The 19,677-nt window shown below is 32.8% G+C and overlaps 1 protein-coding gene across 27 annotated transcripts in view; it reads left to right on the top strand.

The window, feature by feature from the left end:
- Positions 1-19,677, top strand: part of LOC128992038 (voltage-dependent calcium channel type A subunit alpha-1-like) — a 348,577-nt gene that overhangs the window by 176,994 nt on the left and 151,906 nt on the right. For 26 of the 27 annotated variants that reach the window (XR_008490687.1, XM_054415389.1, XM_054415400.1 and 23 more), the window contains exon 2: positions 249-422. The exons of the other annotated variant lie outside the window; for it this stretch is intronic. Coding sequence is in view for 25 of the 26 variants with exons in the window: in XM_054415389.1 (XP_054271364.1) it covers positions 250-422 (173 nt within the window). In the remaining variant the exon portion in view is untranslated. The remainder of the gene's footprint in view (positions 1-248; positions 423-19,677) is intronic. 27 annotated transcript variants of the gene reach the window in all.

Here is a 19,677-nt window from a genome sequence, read left to right on the forward strand (position 1 = left end):
GTACCTCTCCCTCCATCTCAGGGAGAGTATCTCTCTGGAAGCCTATAGTCTGGCACTGTGTGTGTTGTTCTAGGATGTTAGGATCCACGTAGACATGACTCGCCGGTCTGACATCGTTTTCGTGGTTCAAGAATGCTATAGTACTAGGTGGCACAGAACTTGTTGTACCTCTCCCTCAATCGCAGGGAGAAAATATATCCCCTAGAATATATGCCTAGAAGCCTATATCTGACTCTGTGTTGTTCCAGGATGCTAGGAGGCGTGGTGGCGCGGCACACCAGTCTGCGTCGGCGCAACAGCTCGCCGCCCCCGGCTCAGCTGCCATCCGGCGCCATGTACAGCCGTCGCCGCCGCGCCGTCACCACCTCCGACCACAAGTCATGCGCCCTCATACAGACCAGGATCAAGCTGGGGGACATCATGTGAGTAAACACTCAAATGTTTTCTTACGGCCTAAAGGTCCATTTCCTATCCTACGACTGTTCCGCGCGGCTGAAATAAATTACTGCTTTAATGCAAAGTAAATGCAACCGTTTCCTATCGAGCGTCTACAGCCGCGCGACTGAAGCGACTGGACTGCTCCGTGAGCAGTTCAGTCGCTTCAGTCGCGCGGCTGTAACGAATTTATAGTTTATACATACGAAGTTTGAGGTGTGTACCTTCATAGATGATTCAAAGTTAATGGAACTGGTTCGTCACCACCCATACGTTCACCCCCAATCCCAATACTTGAAGAAGATGTCTCTGAATAAGAATACTCTGAAACCGCTATTTTCACCGTACCATGAACAACGGATTAGGTTGTTCATTGTTTTTTACCATGCACATTAATAATTCCTTTTCCTCCCTTTATCCAAGTAATATATTCGCTGCCAACTGTGCTTATTCCATGACGGTCAGTAGTGCAATTTCACAAGTCACTAGTCGTGGGAGTCGTAGGAGTCGCGGCATAGGAATTGAGACAAGCGTCTCCAGCCGTACGGCTCTAGACGAACGGCTAGAGTCGTAACACTCGCAGGATAGGAAATGGACCTTTAAAAGGAAAATAACTTTGTAAAACATCAGAGGTTAACGTGATTCACACCAGCTACGTTATCAAACGAATCCTACTCTGTATGCTAGTTTCCGGGATCAAAGTTATCGTCAGTTAAAGATTGCTGCAAGGCATTTTGCTCTTACTTTCAAGAGGCATCTGAAGCAGCTAGGCTCATCAACTTAGCCTCTGAGGATGTTTATTCAAAGTGGGAGTGACAAGTCTGGCATCAATCCCTTGACGATGCTGTTGACTTCAGAATGTATTATAGTGACACCGGCCTTATAATACAGATTATCGAAATATGTTTAATATTGTGTTTTACACCGTATGCGATTCAAAATAGTGAAGACGAAGACACAAAGTGATGGAAGAACTCAAACTATTACTATACTCAGAAAATATTAGTTTAAGTAACTTATTGAGACACAATTTCCGGTAAAGCATCTGGTAAAATTTTAAGTGAGGAGAAAAAGGGGTCTTGTCTCAAAAAGCTGTTTTATATTGTAATATTAAATAGCTATCATAATTTATTTTGTTTGTTAAATTTTCATCTTTGTTTCAATAAAAGTACTATGGGTCAAAAAGATTATACATGTCACCTTCCATGAATTTCGGTGGTGCATCTTAAAACCATTAAATGTATTCATAGAAAGTATTTCGATATCTTACGATATCCTTGGAGGTCTGGTTAAACTACATCACATGTTTCGAGGCGACTGCCACATTTTCAGGTTTACCCTCTTCTATGGTTCGTCGAAACATAAAATCGTAAACAAAACAATCATTAACATAGATACATTTCATTATTTGATCCACATCTCTGTGTGTGCACGCGTTTGGTCGGGTAGACGGCGACATGAAGTTTAAACAGTCATCCTAGGATATTATAAGGCAACATATTATATTAATATATCAACATCCAGAAGTAGGACAATGAATTCTTCTTCTTGTGGTTTAGTAGTAAAAATCAATCAAATAGTACTTTAAATATGTGCCAACGGTTTGGATATAATCCTTTATAATCTCGATAGGTAATAAACCTATTCTGTGGTTACGCTGTCTGGAATGTTACTGTACAGGGAAGGTCTGCCTGGAATGCAATGCCATTGTGGGCTTTGATTAGTAGTTATCTCCCTAACGATTCACTACCACTGGTAATATTGGTTTATTGATTAAATTTACCTAATGTTATCTTTGCTAATAGTTTCTTTCCCTGCATAACTTTTAAATAAAGATTTGCGTATTGACATTGCAAAGTTTATTACGTCGATTAAATCAGAATAAAGTAAAAATGTTTATTCGATACATAAGAATTCGACAATAAACTATTTCTAATTTTCACATCTATCTACAAAAAATACACGTCGAGGATAAATGAAGCCCTACTCCTATGAATGGGTTTGAATGCATTGCTTTCAGCATATTTTTACTGATTCCAAATATTTTTCATAATACAATCAATGGGATGAAATTAATTATCGTACCACTAGGTTTGTCACACTGTTAATAAAGGGAATTGACTTGATCAGGGAAACGTGGTGGACTTTATGTTCCTGTGTTCAAACACTCGTTCGCGTATATCCGTATTCTGTATTTACTAGGTATTTCGTTATCCTGAACAGTTCTTCTTAAAAGACTTTTATTTTAATCTGGGGTAAAATATTCCAATGTATTACAATTTGTATTTCAATGAAGGATAATGAACCACTATTACTAAATAGTGTAATACAAAATTCGTTTTTATTACACAATATTAGTTTCATCACATGAAAATAGTTTACAAAATATTTTCAAGGTTGATTTGATAACTACAAATTTATAGTTTATAAACAGGCCATTTCTTAATTTACATTTTATTACACTATACTTATATTATATTACATTTATTGATCAAACATATAACTATTGCTGGCAATTAAGCACATTTATTTTGCACAATTCACCCAATAAAAAAAGGAAGCAAATATCGGAAGGATGGAACCTTTGATGGAACTCAATGTAATTTAAAGGATTAAAAACTGAATTTGTCATATACACAAAAAACAAGTAGTATTAGACGAATTAAACCTTCTTCCTTTGAATTTTTCAACTTTTCCCAACTACTTTCAACAAGTATGATTTACAAAACTAAAAATACATTCCAAAAAATAATAGCGATGAAATATGAGAATAATGAAATACAATTAATAAGATAAGCTGGTTTAATTTGTCACATTTATAAAACCGGAATTTGCACAAACTGCACGCGTCCGCCAGATGTAAAGCGAGATATTTTGACGTGTGCAGCATTAGTCTACGTCCGTATAACAATACAAACGGCCGTCGTATAACAATACAAACGGCCGTCGTATAACAATACAAACGGCCGTCGTGTCAGACGAGTTGTTCCATCATCGATTTTCTTTCTTTTCGTAGCGCTTGTGTTAATAAAGACCTTTTATCATAACATTTGCGCATGTTCAAGGAATCCAGGACTACACTGCTTTTGAATAAAAAAAAGAAAATGAACTAATAGCTGAAATAGAATATTAACAATTTGTTTTCCAACGTTATCTGATTTGATGAGAGGGGCTGGGAAACTTTGAAACGAAAATACAGTTTAGAAGAGTGGAAAGATAGCCAAAAGGCTGTGGACGAACGTTTGGCAAGTGGAAGCATTATGGTTTCATTTTTGAGAGTTTAAAATTTGTGGTTGTTGTTCGTTTGAACCTCAAGTTGCCGACAATTTCTATGGGAAATTGCTACTTACAACATGATTGTAAGGCCAAAAGAGAAATATACATGTTTTTTAACGCCTAAAGAGAAAAGGGAGAAAGAGAAAATAAATACTTTACTTAATTGACTCTGATATTTATATCCTTTTAGGGGAAGGTGGGGCAAGACGGGGTTTTTATGATTTATACCTTAGTGGGTATAAGCCTATTGTAAATAGTTGAAGTAGTAGATTGTTGCTATGCCTTTGTCTGATAATGCAACTTGCCAGTTTAAGCAAACTACACGATGTGTGGTACGGGTCATAGAGTGTTTTAACCAACCGTTATGTAATATTTGCTTGGTTTACGCAAGAAAATGCTTTTTCTTATACAACTTATTATTACGATTAAATTAAAATTTTTAAAGGAAGTAATTATTACAACATACAGCTTAATTGTTTATATTGTTTATACATTATAGACCTACTAACCTAACATAAAAATCGTCCACGGGGGCAAGATGGGGTACTTATTAGGGGGCAAGACGGGGAAGGTTTATTTGAAGTAGAAGATTAAATTTAGTTATGAAAGTTATTTTATTATTTTTATTTACTGCAGACATTTTATTTTAAGGAGAAGAATCTTTTAAGTTTGTTAGTATCTTTGTAGTTGTTTATACCTTACTTTGTAATGGTTCCCTTATCTTGTTGCAATAAAATTTTTTTTTATTTATCAATTGGGAATCTTTCCAAAAATTATTAAATGCTTAAGTACCTAATCTTGACCCACCTTCCCCTACTTACTTCAATAGTTACAGTTATTGTTTATCAAAAATACATTAATGGTAATTGGCAAGCGAAATTTGGCCTGATTTACAAATGTTAAAACGTATCGAAATTTCCTAAAATCAAAGGTAAACAAAGGTAAAAACGTTTTTGCGTCCATGGGTTTTCTTTAAGAGTGAAACATTGGTTTTGACAATGTTCTTCACAGTACATTATGGACGTGGTAGTGTTTAGGTTTACCGCTAGTCGCAGCACTAGCCAACAGATCCTGAATGTTACAGTAACCCCAAAATAGTGATACTGCTGATAATCTTAAAGTTTATAACTTCCAAACAATTAATGCAGTTATATACAGTTTGTGTAATAATTTTGTTAACTGCCAAATTAAAAACTATAAACTTTAAGATTTCCCCCCCCCAGGATTTACTCTTAAATTTACTATAATATTTCATAGCCAGGTATACTAATTCTTAGAATTAGAATTTTATGGAATAGTAGAATTAAGTTTAGTCTTAAATTGTTTATGTAGTCAATTACAGTGGAGTCCCGATAATCCGAACTTCGGTAATCCGAAAGTCCGCTTAATCCGAAACCAAAAAACAAATTTTTAAAATTTTTTTTTTAATTTTTTTTTTTTGAATTTTTTGAAAATTTTTTGATTTTTTTTTTAACTTTTGAAATTTTTTTGAAAATTTTTGAAATTATTTAGGAATTTTTTTAAAATTGTTGTTTATTAAACTTTTAACACAGTTAGCTGTACCTCGTCAAAGTATTCTGTAGCGGCCGGGCAAGATAGACTTTTTTGTTGAGTATTTTAGTAAATATTTCACAATTTTTGTTATTAACATTTTTTATTTTCGTCCAGGGTTCCAATCCCCCCAAATCACAAATGGATTTTATGAAGTGATAATGCTGCAGCCACTAGGTCTAAGTAATCTAAAAAACAATCCCAAAAAATTTCAAAAAAAAATTCAAAAACTTCAAAAAAGTAAAAAAAATTTTTCAAAAATTTTAAAAAAGTAAAAAAAAACAAAAAAAAACGTTTAATCCGAAATATTCGGTAATCCGAAATGGGCCCGGTCCCAACCATTTCGGACTAACGGGACTCTACTGTATCTAAAATCTTTAATTATGTATTTAGTTAATTAAGTTAATGATATTTAGAGCCCAGCTATCGACCACAATGCAAACACTATAATCATAAAAACAGTGTTGAATCTATGCTATTGACTGCTGAACTAACGAGAAAAACAAGACTTATTTCGTTGAACATAAAATAAGGTAGTCAGTGAAGGTGGTATGAACGAAAAGCATTCTTAAAATATCCATATTCTGTAAAAACTGTAACAGAGATCTAGTGACGGCTATCAGTATGTTATCTCATAGAGAAAAATAACGTGTTGTTAAACCAATGATCTTAATATCTGTAGCAAAGGAATTGCATGGGTTCCCTATGTGTTGAATTGTATATTCCATCTGTTTTTTAAAAATAATTTTAAATGACCATTTGTTAAAAATAAGGATGTTTCAGCTACAGATTTTTTTGATCTTTTTTTCTCTTACTAATATAGTGGATATTGCAAAAGCTATACATTTAAAGAAAACAGTTAGTATACAATTCAAATATTATATATATTTGGAAGATATTCATTTATTTGGTTTCTTATGAATAAGTATTGTAGTGTATGAGGAATTTACGTAGTAAATTTAGAAATACAGTATACTCATTACTGATTTATAATAATGGTAACCTGCCCATTTCCATATAGGGTTAATAAAACTTTTTAGGTCCTTTTTTTTAACGTAGGCCTACCGACAGCAATACATTATAATATTTGACGTTTTTGTATGGTGTACTTAACGTTTTTGTATGGTGCACTTAAAAATTTTTGTATGATGCACTAGTTTTTTGGCTCATTAGAAATACCTATAGAAGAGTGTACATTTGCCTAAACAAATTGTATTTATTTTGTCTTAAATTTCAAAGTCTCCTATTTACTATTTTTTATAAAGATATAATTTTTAATTTGAAGAGGCACATGACAAAGCTGCGACAAAGTTCCGTAAAACTTAAACTTTTGCTACTGAAAAAAGTGCATATCGTTTAGAATACCTGACATTTGTTTAAAATTTAAGAGCCCTCAATCTTTTATTAATCCTGATATTAATATTACTAACAAATAATCCTGATTTACACCCAATAACAATGATAAGATTATCGTGACTTAAATAAACCAATTCGGTAAATATTAATCGACAATCAACATTTTGTTGTAATAATATGGCTATGGACGTTTTGATATGGTGTGGTGATCGTGATCTTATTATATTTCAGCATGTCCTTTCTAAAGATAAGTTGAGTTAACTGTTTATTTTACTAACCAAAACTAAAGTTATATATTAATCCATGGATTGACTCCAATTTTATTCCCACATCTATCATGTGCTGCCCCTAGTGGGGTTTTCCTAACCTTAGATCAAATTATGTATGTACAGCACAAAATTTAATCGTGCAATATCTTTATAATTTACTTAAATCATTGTTCAAGTGCTCGTAATAATGCGCAGAAATAAAAGATTAAAATAGCACGAATGTTTAAAATTATTAACATTCAACAATTGTATACATAAAAACAAATTTATAACAAACCAACTCAACATACTGTGCCGTGTTTTACTGTTGTCTGACAAATAGATTTAGTACAATTAAGTTTATATAAATAGGTTGAACAATTATTTGTTTGTAAACTTAAACCACGTTTTATTCAGGTCTTTATAAATATCAACATTTTGCATCAAGTGAAACTAGTAAGTAGACAACTTTCAGCTAACGAATTAAAATATTGTCATGTAGCTTTGTGTAAAAATAACTAACTACCTCACTGATTTATTTATTCATTCCGACGGCAATCGTTATTTTACAAAACAATACATTGACAAGATATACATGCAACAAGATAATACAATAGAAAACATCAATAAATGAGTAAGAAGTTTGGTGGTGGAGGTGGACAGTTTGAGTAAAATTGCTGATTGCTTGCAACGTAATTAAATGTTAATTAATTTCCAATACTTGCCAAATAGTAATAGACAAAATGGCCCGTCAATCGTAGATTACGAAACCAAACTTTATATGTTTATTAAATTAACATTTATATTACCTGCATTTGTTTATTTAACATTTTTAATTGTCATCTATAATACCATTTTGTTTCATTGACAGTTTATTTTCACTATCCTTAAGAACTGGCGCTCCCAGTGGTGTGCACCTGAACCTATGGTAACCATGGTATCCGCAGCACGGCTGACAGTGTATATTTAATTCTTTTTGTCTATGCCCAAAGTTATATAAAATCAAATATAAAAACCCAAATTATTGATTGCTTTTAAAAACTATCCTGGTTTTAGAAATAGATTCAAATTTCTTCTTAACCAAATAAAGGCCCCAAATACTTGGTGTAACGATGTAGTTTCCAGTTTCCCCGCCAGAGGAGGTTGGAGGGTGAATCATCGACCAATGTTAGTTCCAATGTTTCCAACTAGGCTACGCTGCTATGCTGACACACTGCTGCAATGCTTTGGGATTAACTCTTAGTTCAGTTCATCGGTTCCCAACCAGACTGTGCTACTGCAACTGAAGCAGCATTTTTTTACATAACCTCTCATTTCCCCGGCTGCCAGCCAGACTGCGCTGAGGTGCTGATACAGCGTTATCTTATATTTTGACATTACCGGTTAGTTCTCCGTTTCGCAGCCAGGTCGAGCCAATGTCGCTGCGGTGTTCCTTGTTCTATTGATTGTCCTGACCTTGCGGGCCCTCAGCTTCTCACCACCCTTATCCCGTCGAAACTGCGAATTGCGAGTGGCCAGAAATAGCTTGACAACTTACACTCAACCAATTAAACATCACAGTGGTTTGAATGTAATTGATTATTAATTAGTAAAATAATTTCAATACGTGATCAAGCTCTTAAAGAGTAAATTTATCTTAAGGAGGTAAATTAGATAGGGCTCCTTCAATTTTAATCCAGCAATAACTTGATACATTATATTATACTGCCAATAATTGGACATCAAATAAAGTTGCTTGGTTTGGGGAAAGGTTTAAAATTTTAACCCAATTACAATGCCCCATTAAGAATATTAAGCCATCGCGTAAAGTAGCTCCAACCTAATTATGTGCTTAACCATTTCAATTTTAGAGCTTATGTTATTAACCACATTCTTAATAATAAATCATCTATAGTACCCATAGTAGATAATGCTATTATTGTTTCTGGGAAATCTATAGAATATTTTGATTGAATTTAACCTACTTAATTTTGTGCATCATGGTTAAATCGATTTTCAGTGAATAAGATTATTTCGGAATTTAACAAATGCAAACCCCCATAAAAAACTATTCTTAAAATATGAATTTGTCGGTCCAAAAAGACTAGTACTCGTTATTCAATCATTCTTATATACTGTACATTGCAATATATTTTATGCCAGTCTAATTGTCTGTTAAAAAATTAGCAATTATTTTTTACGAAACAAATATGTTGTCACCTATCCTAGCACATGTAAAACTTCTATATGACGATTACTGATAGCATATGTCTTAGACTCGCTTGAATTGAGTATTGACCCTTTACCTGCGGAAATTTTGACTTTAAAAAGAAGTTAATGATCAAATGACGCATGTTTGCTTATGCCATTCCCAGTCTTTTCTCCTAATACAAATTAAGGGAAATGGCCATGACCCTGATATTATGATCCAATTCGCAAACAGGCATAACTAGTTCACTTAGTTTAGCTGTGGACTTCAACTACAATTTCGTTTTTGTAGTACACTTTTGGTTTAATTTTGATCTTTTATTAGTCTTAAGTGAAAATGCTTATCTACACATTAGTAGAAAATTTCTAAAATTGTTTTTGTTTTTGAATATTTTGTCTCTGAAAATTTACTTTGAGAATCAGTATACTTTGAGTGTGCTTTAAGTATTAATCGAAACGATTTTCTTTTTTTTAAACCCTTGATTACATGGAAGAAAAATATATGGATATATAGAAGCTGTATCAATTATAAATGATTAATTATTGTAGTGGGCACCCCCAGTTCACGCTTTTTAATTAACCTAGGAATAAAAACAAGTACTTAAGCTCCTCATACCGGGATTATAAAGAACCGTTACTGCAGTAAATAAACATAACTGTTAATTTCATTAAAATTACTGTACCATGAGTATTTGTAGGTTAATGGTGCAGTATAAAATGACTGAAGTTACTCCATAGTAGTATACATTTTGTGCATAGTTGTTTGCGATAGAGTAGACCACAACCAATACTTGGAACTGAAGCTCACTCTAGTTTGATATCTTCATGTTTAATGAAACTTGCAAGTGTTATTGCTCCACTCCAAGTTTGATTTAAATATATATTTGGTATTCAAATTGTATTCCTCTACACCGAACTGAATATAAAACTTTTATTATTACAAGTTTTGGTACTCTACTTTTAAGTTTAGTGTAAAATGAGCAAGCAGTGTAAAACCCTTTACTGGGGGTATAATATAGCAAAGACTAATTCAATATAAGAAAACATTGTTCAAACAATTTTGTTCCTAAATTTTAAGTTTGTACAAAGTGAATATTCAATATTAAGAATTGTGGTAAATCAGATTATGATGCAAGTTTCATTAAATTCGAGCCTAATGTAGCCTAATTAATCCAAAATGTGTTACCCTCCACCAAATTCAATATAAGTTGACCATTATTATCTGCAATATTACCCTCTCCAACCCAAGTTGTATATAAAAAGAGGCGTGTTCCATTTTGGAAGTTTCATTTCAACACGACGTTTAATGTTAAGTGTTTTTGCAAGTTTTATTCATCGCAAGTTTAATGTAAGGTGAGTTATACAAGACTGGTTATAACGCTAGCCCCACTCAATGGTGGCATTTATTATTGAAGCCCTTCTCTTTACACGGATATGGGTCAGCCCACTTCGTCCAAAATGCAGCCGACGCTTGTTATAATATTTCTTTTTACTGCGTAAGACATTTTCCGACACAATTGGTTTCTTATGGTTGCAATTGATTCTTCCGAAAAACAATTATGTATTTGCTTCTATTCGTGTACACGGTGGAAACTAGTCTACCTTAAAATAAAGAACTCGGTTTTTTTTGTTTTAGATCATATTTACCTTGGAAATGTGTAACTATTTCAGAGATCCCTTTTGGCTTCTGACTGGTTGTACATTCTCCGTACAACGTTTGTATTTTAGAAAGAATAAGATTAAATAATCGATGATAAAGTTTTAGATTAATAAATCTACCACTTAGTTGTGTTAAATATTATGTTTAATCTTTGGATCAGCTATATAACATTAGCTATTTGACAGTTCCTCTTTTTACATTGAAATGTCAAAGCAAATGCAAACATTGTGATTCTCATTGCAGCCATGGAGACCAATCAATATTTACTTTTTAACTCCTCAACTCAGAAAGTTACAGGGGCAAAGCCCACGATCAGTATTGAAGTGTGAATAGCCCTATCACCATCCTCGGTATGGTAGCTTTATTTTTGTAAAATTAAAGCCTAGTCAGTTCATTAGTGTTTACATTAAATTGTAACACTCATAGAGATAGAAACCATTAGCTTTTTATATAATAGTATAGATTTCATCACACAGGCCTAAAGTGACTCTTTTTGACCCGAGCTGAAGATTTACGGCGGAGGCGAAGCTGAGCTCGGGAAATGAGCGACGGTAAAGAAAACAATTTTTAATTGTGCGATGAATTATATTTTGTCACATTGCACAACTAAACAAACTATATCTCAAAAGTGAAATAGTTTTCATTTTAAGATAACCTTTCTAAACTATTTCTAGCCTTTTTTTCAATTTAATATGCTAATGGAAACAAACAGTTGTTTTGTTAGTGAATCCGTCGTTTCGTCTATTACGATTGTGTTAGTGTACATTATACCATCGATATGTTGAACTATTTGCAATAAGCCAAAAATTAACTACAATCGATTAAACAATCGATACATACTTTCGATACAAGCAATCGTTTAAATCAAAATTTACAACTGAATTGAAAACAGGTGATTTTTACAGCCTTTTGGCTAAAAACTATTGTTACACCCTAGAGATTAATACCCCCACCGCAGCAAACCTGCAGACTAAGCGAATTTCCATTTGCCTGATTGGATTTACACTAAAATGTCTCCTTAAAAATATCACATTTATTCCCTATTTAAATAGCATTGGTTTAACGAGTACTTAGGTTTGCTGCAACAGGGAGAGTAAAAAGGTTTTTTTTTTGTAAAATGTCAATAGTTTAGTATGAAATGAATGCATTTTCCAAATTTTATCAAAATATGTTCATAAACAAGCAAATTACAACAGTTTATTTATTCTCCATAAGAATAACATGGGAATTTTAAATTTACAGTTTTTTGGAATTTTCTCCGTAACCATTAGGCGCATAATACCGCTTCAATAATTATTTGTTTTTTAAGCTTTACAAATTGGTTTGGAAAGAAATTGCTAAATTTTAATTTTTTAGGGTCAAAAATGTGAAAAACCAATTTTTACCCGATAAAACCCCCCATAGACCCTTGTTCCCATAGTCCGATCAAGCTGGTTCGAGAACTCGTTCAAATAAACGGAGGTTTACACGTTTGTACCAAATTTCATCAAAATCGGATGATTTTTGCTCGAGTTATCGCGCTAACGGACACATATATAAATAAATATATATATATGAATTTAAACTGATGGTGTTTTTGGTCTCTATGGACCTCAAAATGAAAAAGTAAATCGGTCCCGGGTCTAGGTATTACCATGAGTACTACGGTAATAGCTTATTCCCTACATGGGAAATTCGCTAAAAATGCTTTTAGACCCACAAGGCATGCATTTAAAACGGCTGTTTTTGCTGCAGTAAAACGAAAAGATAAAATTTAATCGTTGGCTAAACGAATAAGTATCTGCTAACAGGATATGAAATTAGAATTTAATTCGTTAAATACACACTTCTGAATATAATTAATGATGATAAAGAAGTATTTATTGCCCTGTGGTGATGTATACTATGTAACTAAGTGGTTACACGAATATATAAAAAAAATTAAATACAAATATTATACAATCAATTAATCGAAACTATTTTTTACTCCTACATTTACACAGGAGAACAATCTACAACATTTTCTCCACTCAGTCTCACTTATTTCTCAGTCCACAGGCCTTTAAGGCCTGTGGAACCAGGCCTTAGGAATAAAAATAAGTACTTAAGTCCCGCATATTATGATAATAAACAGCCATTTATATTGCAGTGTAATAAAAAAATATGATTATTCTATAACAGTTACTGTACTGTGATTGTTTGTAGGTTTATGGTGCAGCATAAATAACGATACATGACTAGGACTAAGATACTGTGTAGACTTGACCACATGCCAGCACTGCCTGGCGCCGACTAGTCCGTATCTGGAATAACCCAGTAGTCTTATCCTTACTGATGTCATCACGACTGCAATTAACGATTATATCTAATCATATGAAGCTGTAAATTCATTCATGCAGCTGGGCAACTGAGTGGTCATTGTGCTTGTCTGCTAGTTAGAAGGTCGTAGGTCATATAAACAAGCAGTGGCCTGTTTATGGTATGTAATTGCACCCATAATTCATAGTCATTAGTAAGTCGTTCTGGTTGAAAAAAACAAGCAGCTGATCCTATCCATTCAACATCCATTCTTCACTCATTTTCGCCGTAAAAAAACAATTCTTGTTGTGATGGTGACGTACAACCATAATCCAATGAAAACATGCGTTTAATAAATCGCGGCATTTTAATGCTCATTAATTCAAAGTTTGATACAGAAGACGTTAGTCTATTATCACTCAAATCTGTATGTTAAAATAAATGTTCGATCCATGATATGGTGTTTTATGGTAGCTTTGTTTATTGGCTTTTGTCTAAGTTGATCGCCAGTGAGTGTCTTAGCCTTAACAGTTTCACCATATACAGGGTCCCGGAACTCTCTACCAATATTTTAGGGCATTGTTCTTGGGTAGTTAACATACCTAAATATCATATTTAAATTGTCCGGAAGCCCTTAGTTACTCACACAGCCGCCATTTTGTTTTTTTAAGTTATTAATTTTTTTCTAAGGAATGTTTAAACATACGAAATTGAAACTTTGCACAAACATTTATGACAACTAGACCAAAAAATTATGACGATTTTTAAAATTCATAAAACAAAATGGCGGCCGTTTTAAATTGTGTTTCTTAAATAACTCGAAAACCGTTGATTTTACAAAAACCTTTACAAGAATAACTTTTTTAAGGCAGTTTTATTACAAATCGATTGACACCTTAATTTTGAAGATTGGACAAGTATTAACTGAGATATGGTAGTTTTACGTAGTATACGTAACCGCTGGAGGTTAGTTGCAGCGCATGCTGAAAGCGGTCACGTATCACTAAAACTACCATATCTCAGTTAATACTTGTCCAATCTTCAAAATTAAGGAGTCAATCGATTTGTAATAAAATTGCCTTAAAAAAGTTATCCTTGTAAAATGATTTTAAAATCAACGGTTTTCGAGTTATTTAAGAAACATAATTTAAAACGGCCGCCATTTTGTTTTATGAATTTTAAAAATCGTCATAATTTTTTGGTAGTTTTTTCTAGTTGTCATAAATGTTTGTGCAAAGTTTCAATTTCGTATGTTTAACCATTCCTTAGAAAAAATTAATAGCTTAAAAAAACAAAATGGCGGCTGTGTGAGTAACTAAGGACTTCCGGACAATTTAAATATGATATTTAGGTATGTTAACTACCCAGGAACAATGCCCTTAAATATTGGTAGAGAGTTCCGGGACACTCTGTATTTGTGGTAGAGAGTTACCATGTATTACTATCGTCATACCTCTTCATACACATTTCCGTTATTTATCATGCCAACATCCTACTCCTAACACATTTTCGTGTAAGTAATTAATAACAATTCCATCGGCTTTTATGACCTTTAAGGTTTACGAGTAACACAATAATTAATCTCAATGAACACGAGATTGGATGCTCGTTTGTGAACTCAACGGTTGAAGATCTCTTAATATTGATTTTAAAATAAGTATTACGTTGATATTTACCTTACACCACCTATCCCTACTTCTCTTTGATGTCTTTAACAAAAAATTCTATCTAAGGCCTTTAAATAATTCATTCAATTACATCAATTTATTAACATAGCATTAGTATGCTCGTTTTAAGATTTGAATTCTGGAATCCATGACGTTTAAGTTTGTCTATTAATAAAACATTTTTCGTAAATTATGAGTACATTTTATTACTTTGACTAGAAATTTTGTTCATTGTGGTTTTTGTCTCGATTAATCTACAATATCTTTTAGAACACATTGTATTCATGTTTGTATTAGGTTTCAGGGTTTTTTTTTAGTCTAGTGGTTATGTGGTCGAATTGTTAAACGTTTACCGGACCTTTGTATACCTATACATATCATTACGGTTACTTATAAAAGTATACCAATTGCTTAAACAATTCGTATTAATATTAATACAGCAATTTCAGCTTGTTTATGGCTAGAAGAGTAATCTATATCTATAAAAGAGGAACTATGTATGTATGTATGTATGTATGTACCTTATGAACTGCGAAACCGCTCGACAGATTGTAATGAAATTTTCAGGCATTATTAAGCATTATTCAAAGATGATTTTTGTGAAGTTTGGTGCAGATCCGTCAAAAGGGCTCCGCTCTAGAGGGTTTATTGGGGTCCAATGTCAGACTTTTGGAGCTACAATGTTTACAAATAAATATAATTTAAAAGCAGATGTTTACTTTCATCAACTGTTTAATTGGTTTGAATAATAACAACATTCTGTATATTAGTCATGATTTGAAATAATGCCACAATGTTTCCACAGAATGCAGCACAGACAACTAGATGACTTTTCGATAAGTCCAAATATATAAAACCCCAATCGCAACAATGTTTAAATTCTATACTACTGTATGTTAAAATAAAAAATAAAAACCTGTATCAAAGTTTTATAACCAACTAGCTGGCCCGACAGACGTCGTCCTGTCCTAATGTGGTTTTATGTCAAATGCTCGTTCATTTTCAAGATGAACTCGTTTGCATGGCTCAATCACGTCCTGGTTGAAGTTCGTCGCTACGCTCACTCACCTTTTGGTTGCAAATTAGCTGTTGACATAAATTAAAAAAAAAATGGTAGTGCTGCACCCTGTTGGTAAACCTATTAAATTTTTAATGCTATTGAACATCATAGAATAAAATTGTTTAGTTGAACCAGCTGTTAAGATTCTTTAATTCCTTTTAAATATGAGTACTCATAAGGTTAACATGGGAAACTCCAGAGCCACTGATGCGGAGCTCTTTTGACGGATCTGCACCAAACTTCACACAAACCATCCTTGAATAATGCTTAATAATACCTGAAAGTTTCATTACAATCTGTCGAGCGGTTTCGGAGTCCATAAAGGACAAACAAACATACAAACAAACATACTTTGGATTTTATATATATACTAGCTGACCCGGCGAACTTCGTATCGCCTAAGTTATAGGTTTCCCCTAAGACAGACCAATGGAAAGAAAGTACCGTTACGTTTAATTTTCAAGATGATCTCGTTCGCATCGCTCAATCACGTCCTGGTTGAAGTTCGTTCGCTACGCTCACTCACCTTTGGGCAGGTTAGCTCGTTCGCTACGCTCACTCGCCTCCAGGTTAAAGTTCGTTCGCTACGCTCACTCACCTTTTGGTTGCAAATTAGCTGTTGTCATAAAAATGTTAAAGAAATAATAGTGCTGCACCCTGTTGGTAATCCTTGTAACTTTTAATGCTATTGAACATCATAGAACAGAACCAACTTGTTTAATAATTATTTAATAATTAAACATCAATTATTGAAACAGCTGTTAAGATTCATTAATTCCATTTCTCATAAGGTTAACATGGGAAACTCCAGAGCCACTGGGGCGGAGCCCTTTTAAGAATTTCGAAACGGGAAATAGTTTACGTCCGATTCGCATACCTACAGAATTTACACACCAAATTTCATAACGATCGGTGAAGTCGTTCCGGAGGAGTTTGCAGACAAACACTGTGACACGAGAATTTTATATATTAGAAGATAGATAAAAGGGATGGTAATAATAAAAAAAATAATAAAAAGTGACGGATTAATCGTGCCTATCCTCTCTTACTTACTATATTGCGAAAGTGTTTATTTTGTATTGAAATTAAACGAAACCTCGAATTTGAAACAAACCACAATTTATCATTACATCGTTTAAAACTGTATTTAAGATCAATGTGTGGATTTACTCCATTTTTTAATACCTTTCACTTCAAACAGACTAACAGCCAGTTTTAAATTACAAAAATACTAAGTTTAATACTATGACACAATGTGTGCCCGTAAAATACATCGAGCTTTCTAATACACAAACTTAATTTATCCAATATCGAACTAAAAGGGAAGCTTATTTTGAAATATTAAAGCATAGATATACACAAGTATGTTTCATCTATGATTATAGGATCTTATATCAAGTTTTAGAGAAAAATAACGAACCAAAAGACGAAAAAGTAGTTAAATATCATTGATTCTTTAGAGTAAACAAATAATTAAAACACAACAAATAATGCATTTGAATATTATTATATGTATTTAGAAGTCGGTGACAATGCTGAAAAGCATTGGAGCAAGATACAGATTCCTGCAAGGATCAATACTTGATCTTATGTTGTTTCTTGTTTAAGTAAACATCTCAGTTTCTTGAACAAGCTGTCGGGCTATAACACCACATTAGGATATGGAATAATTGATGAAAAATATCAGTTTATCGAAATTGTTGGAAGCAATTAATATCTGGGTAGAGAGTAACGGTAATCATTTTAACTTGTGGCAATTAATGGTTTAAACAATCAGCACAATTAAAAATGAAAATTGTATTAATAGATGTTACAATGCTAATAGCCGTAGTTTTGAATGGGTCACAATTTCTTTCAAAAAATTAAACAAAGAAGAAACCCCTTTTATGATTAAATTAAGTACCTAATTTTTCGCTAAGTTAAGTTATATATTACGAATAGCAGATAGTTTTTAATAGAATCATAATGTAATTATAATAAAGAATTTATACAAATTAAAAACATTCTTTTTTAAAGCAAAATCATGTATATGAAACTAAACTATACAGACTGTCCCAAAAGTCCCGGACCGGTTTAATATTTTCTAAACGACAACAGATAAATCAATAAGATTTGGTACATCAACACCACACCTAAAAATCTACTTTTTTAAGGAAATATCAATTTTCTGTCACATCATGGGGACGTCCCGCAAGGAGTCAGAAGGAAATCTTAAATAGAAGCATAGCTTGGAATGTACATCAAATTAAAGGTCTTTACTAGCAAAATATAATGCCGCAAATTTGAACTCAAACGGATAACCAAGTCAAGAATGACAGTGGTTCAAAGATTCATTTAATTTGTATTTGAGGGGCACAGCCCTAGGAATCGGAAAAAAAAATTAACGTAAGCATAGGTCGATATACACATCAAATTAAAGGTCTTCACTAGTAGAGTACAATGCCGTAAATTCAAGCTCAAAAGAACGCCTGAGTAAAAAATGACAGTCGTTCAAAGATTCAAAATGGCAGGTTCAAGAAATCTTTGAATGGCTGCCATTTTTTACTCAGGCGTTCTTTTGAGCTTGATTTTACGGCATTGTAATCTACTAGTAAAGGTCTTTAATTTAATGTGCATGTCAACCTATGCTTCTATCTAAGATTTCCTTCTGACTCCTTGCGGGACGTCCCCATGATATGACAGAAAACTGATAGTCCTTTAAAAAAGTAGATTTTTAAGTGTGGTGTTGAGTGCAAAATCTTATTGATTTATCTGTTGTCGTTTAGAAAATATAAAACCGGTCCGGGACTTTTGGGACAGTCTGTATGCTATGTAAATAACTAGTTCTACTACCCTGTTCTCAAAACAAAGGACATTGTACATAGTTTTTTTTTATAATTTCATTTCATAGGTTTTATTAATTTTAGCTTTTTTATTAAATCCAAGAACCTTTACATTCCCACTTAAAATCTAACAGATATATTTTTTTACCAAATCAATTTGACTTTTTGAGAAGAATGAACTTTCAAGAAATAAAGCACAAAGTACGAGATTGTATTCTATGATATAAAGTTGCACGAACTACCTGACAGGTCAAAGGAATTTGTTAACCATGTGTGGACAACTGACTTGTAATTATAATAAATAACTATGAAGGGTAAATAATAAAGAAAGGGAGGAGTAATTCAAACGAAAAACGATTTTTTATGAAATTAACACAAGAATCATAATACATACTGTACTGCTTTGTAATGATACTGTCACATATTTTCGTTATGAAAAAGTAAATAATTACTTAAATATATTGAAAGTTTTTATTTTGTTTTCATGTTATTAAGAACTAAGAGCCAGAACAGTAGATCACTATCGCGAAGATACCTTTGAGTGTGAGTTATTACCATCGTATATCCACGATTTTGAGGATTTGTTTTTAAAATCCACAGTGGGTCTTTTGAACCTCTGCTTGGTGTGTGATAAAATTCGTATTAGATACGTAATAACGTATTTAAAGGTATATTCATGAGACAAAATTGTATTGTTGATTAATCTAAACACTTGAGAAAAAGTTAAGGCTAACATTGATTTATAGTGAATGACTCTTTTCTTACTTAATTTTTGGTTTTATTTTCCTATCATCAAATTTATGGACGGTAAAGTAATGTCAGGCTAGTAAATGCTTTGCTGACAGTCATAAACAAGTTTATAGGTGACTGCGGCAAATATCAGTGTTTTTGTTACGTGTTTTACTATGTAAACCATTCCAGCTTTGGCATATGGATATGGAAAAAGGTATCATTAATTTAAATTGCATTGTTTCAGGCTAGTAATGTTTGTCACCACTTCGCAATCATAAGTTTAAAAAGTCTTCTTATGTATTATGGGAAATATGTAGTATGATATTTCTAGTTAAGGTTTAATATGAGGTTAAATAGTCTCAAATATTAAAATCTTTGAAAAATAATAGCACAACAAGTTTGAACT

This window comes from Macrosteles quadrilineatus, unplaced genomic scaffold (genome assembly GCF_028750875.1).
Source record: "Macrosteles quadrilineatus isolate MER2022 unplaced genomic scaffold, UCM_ALF_1.0 Scaffold_4__1_contigs__length_99947679, whole genome shotgun sequence".
Lineage (NCBI taxonomy): Eukaryota > Metazoa > Arthropoda > Insecta > Hemiptera > Cicadellidae > Macrosteles > Macrosteles quadrilineatus.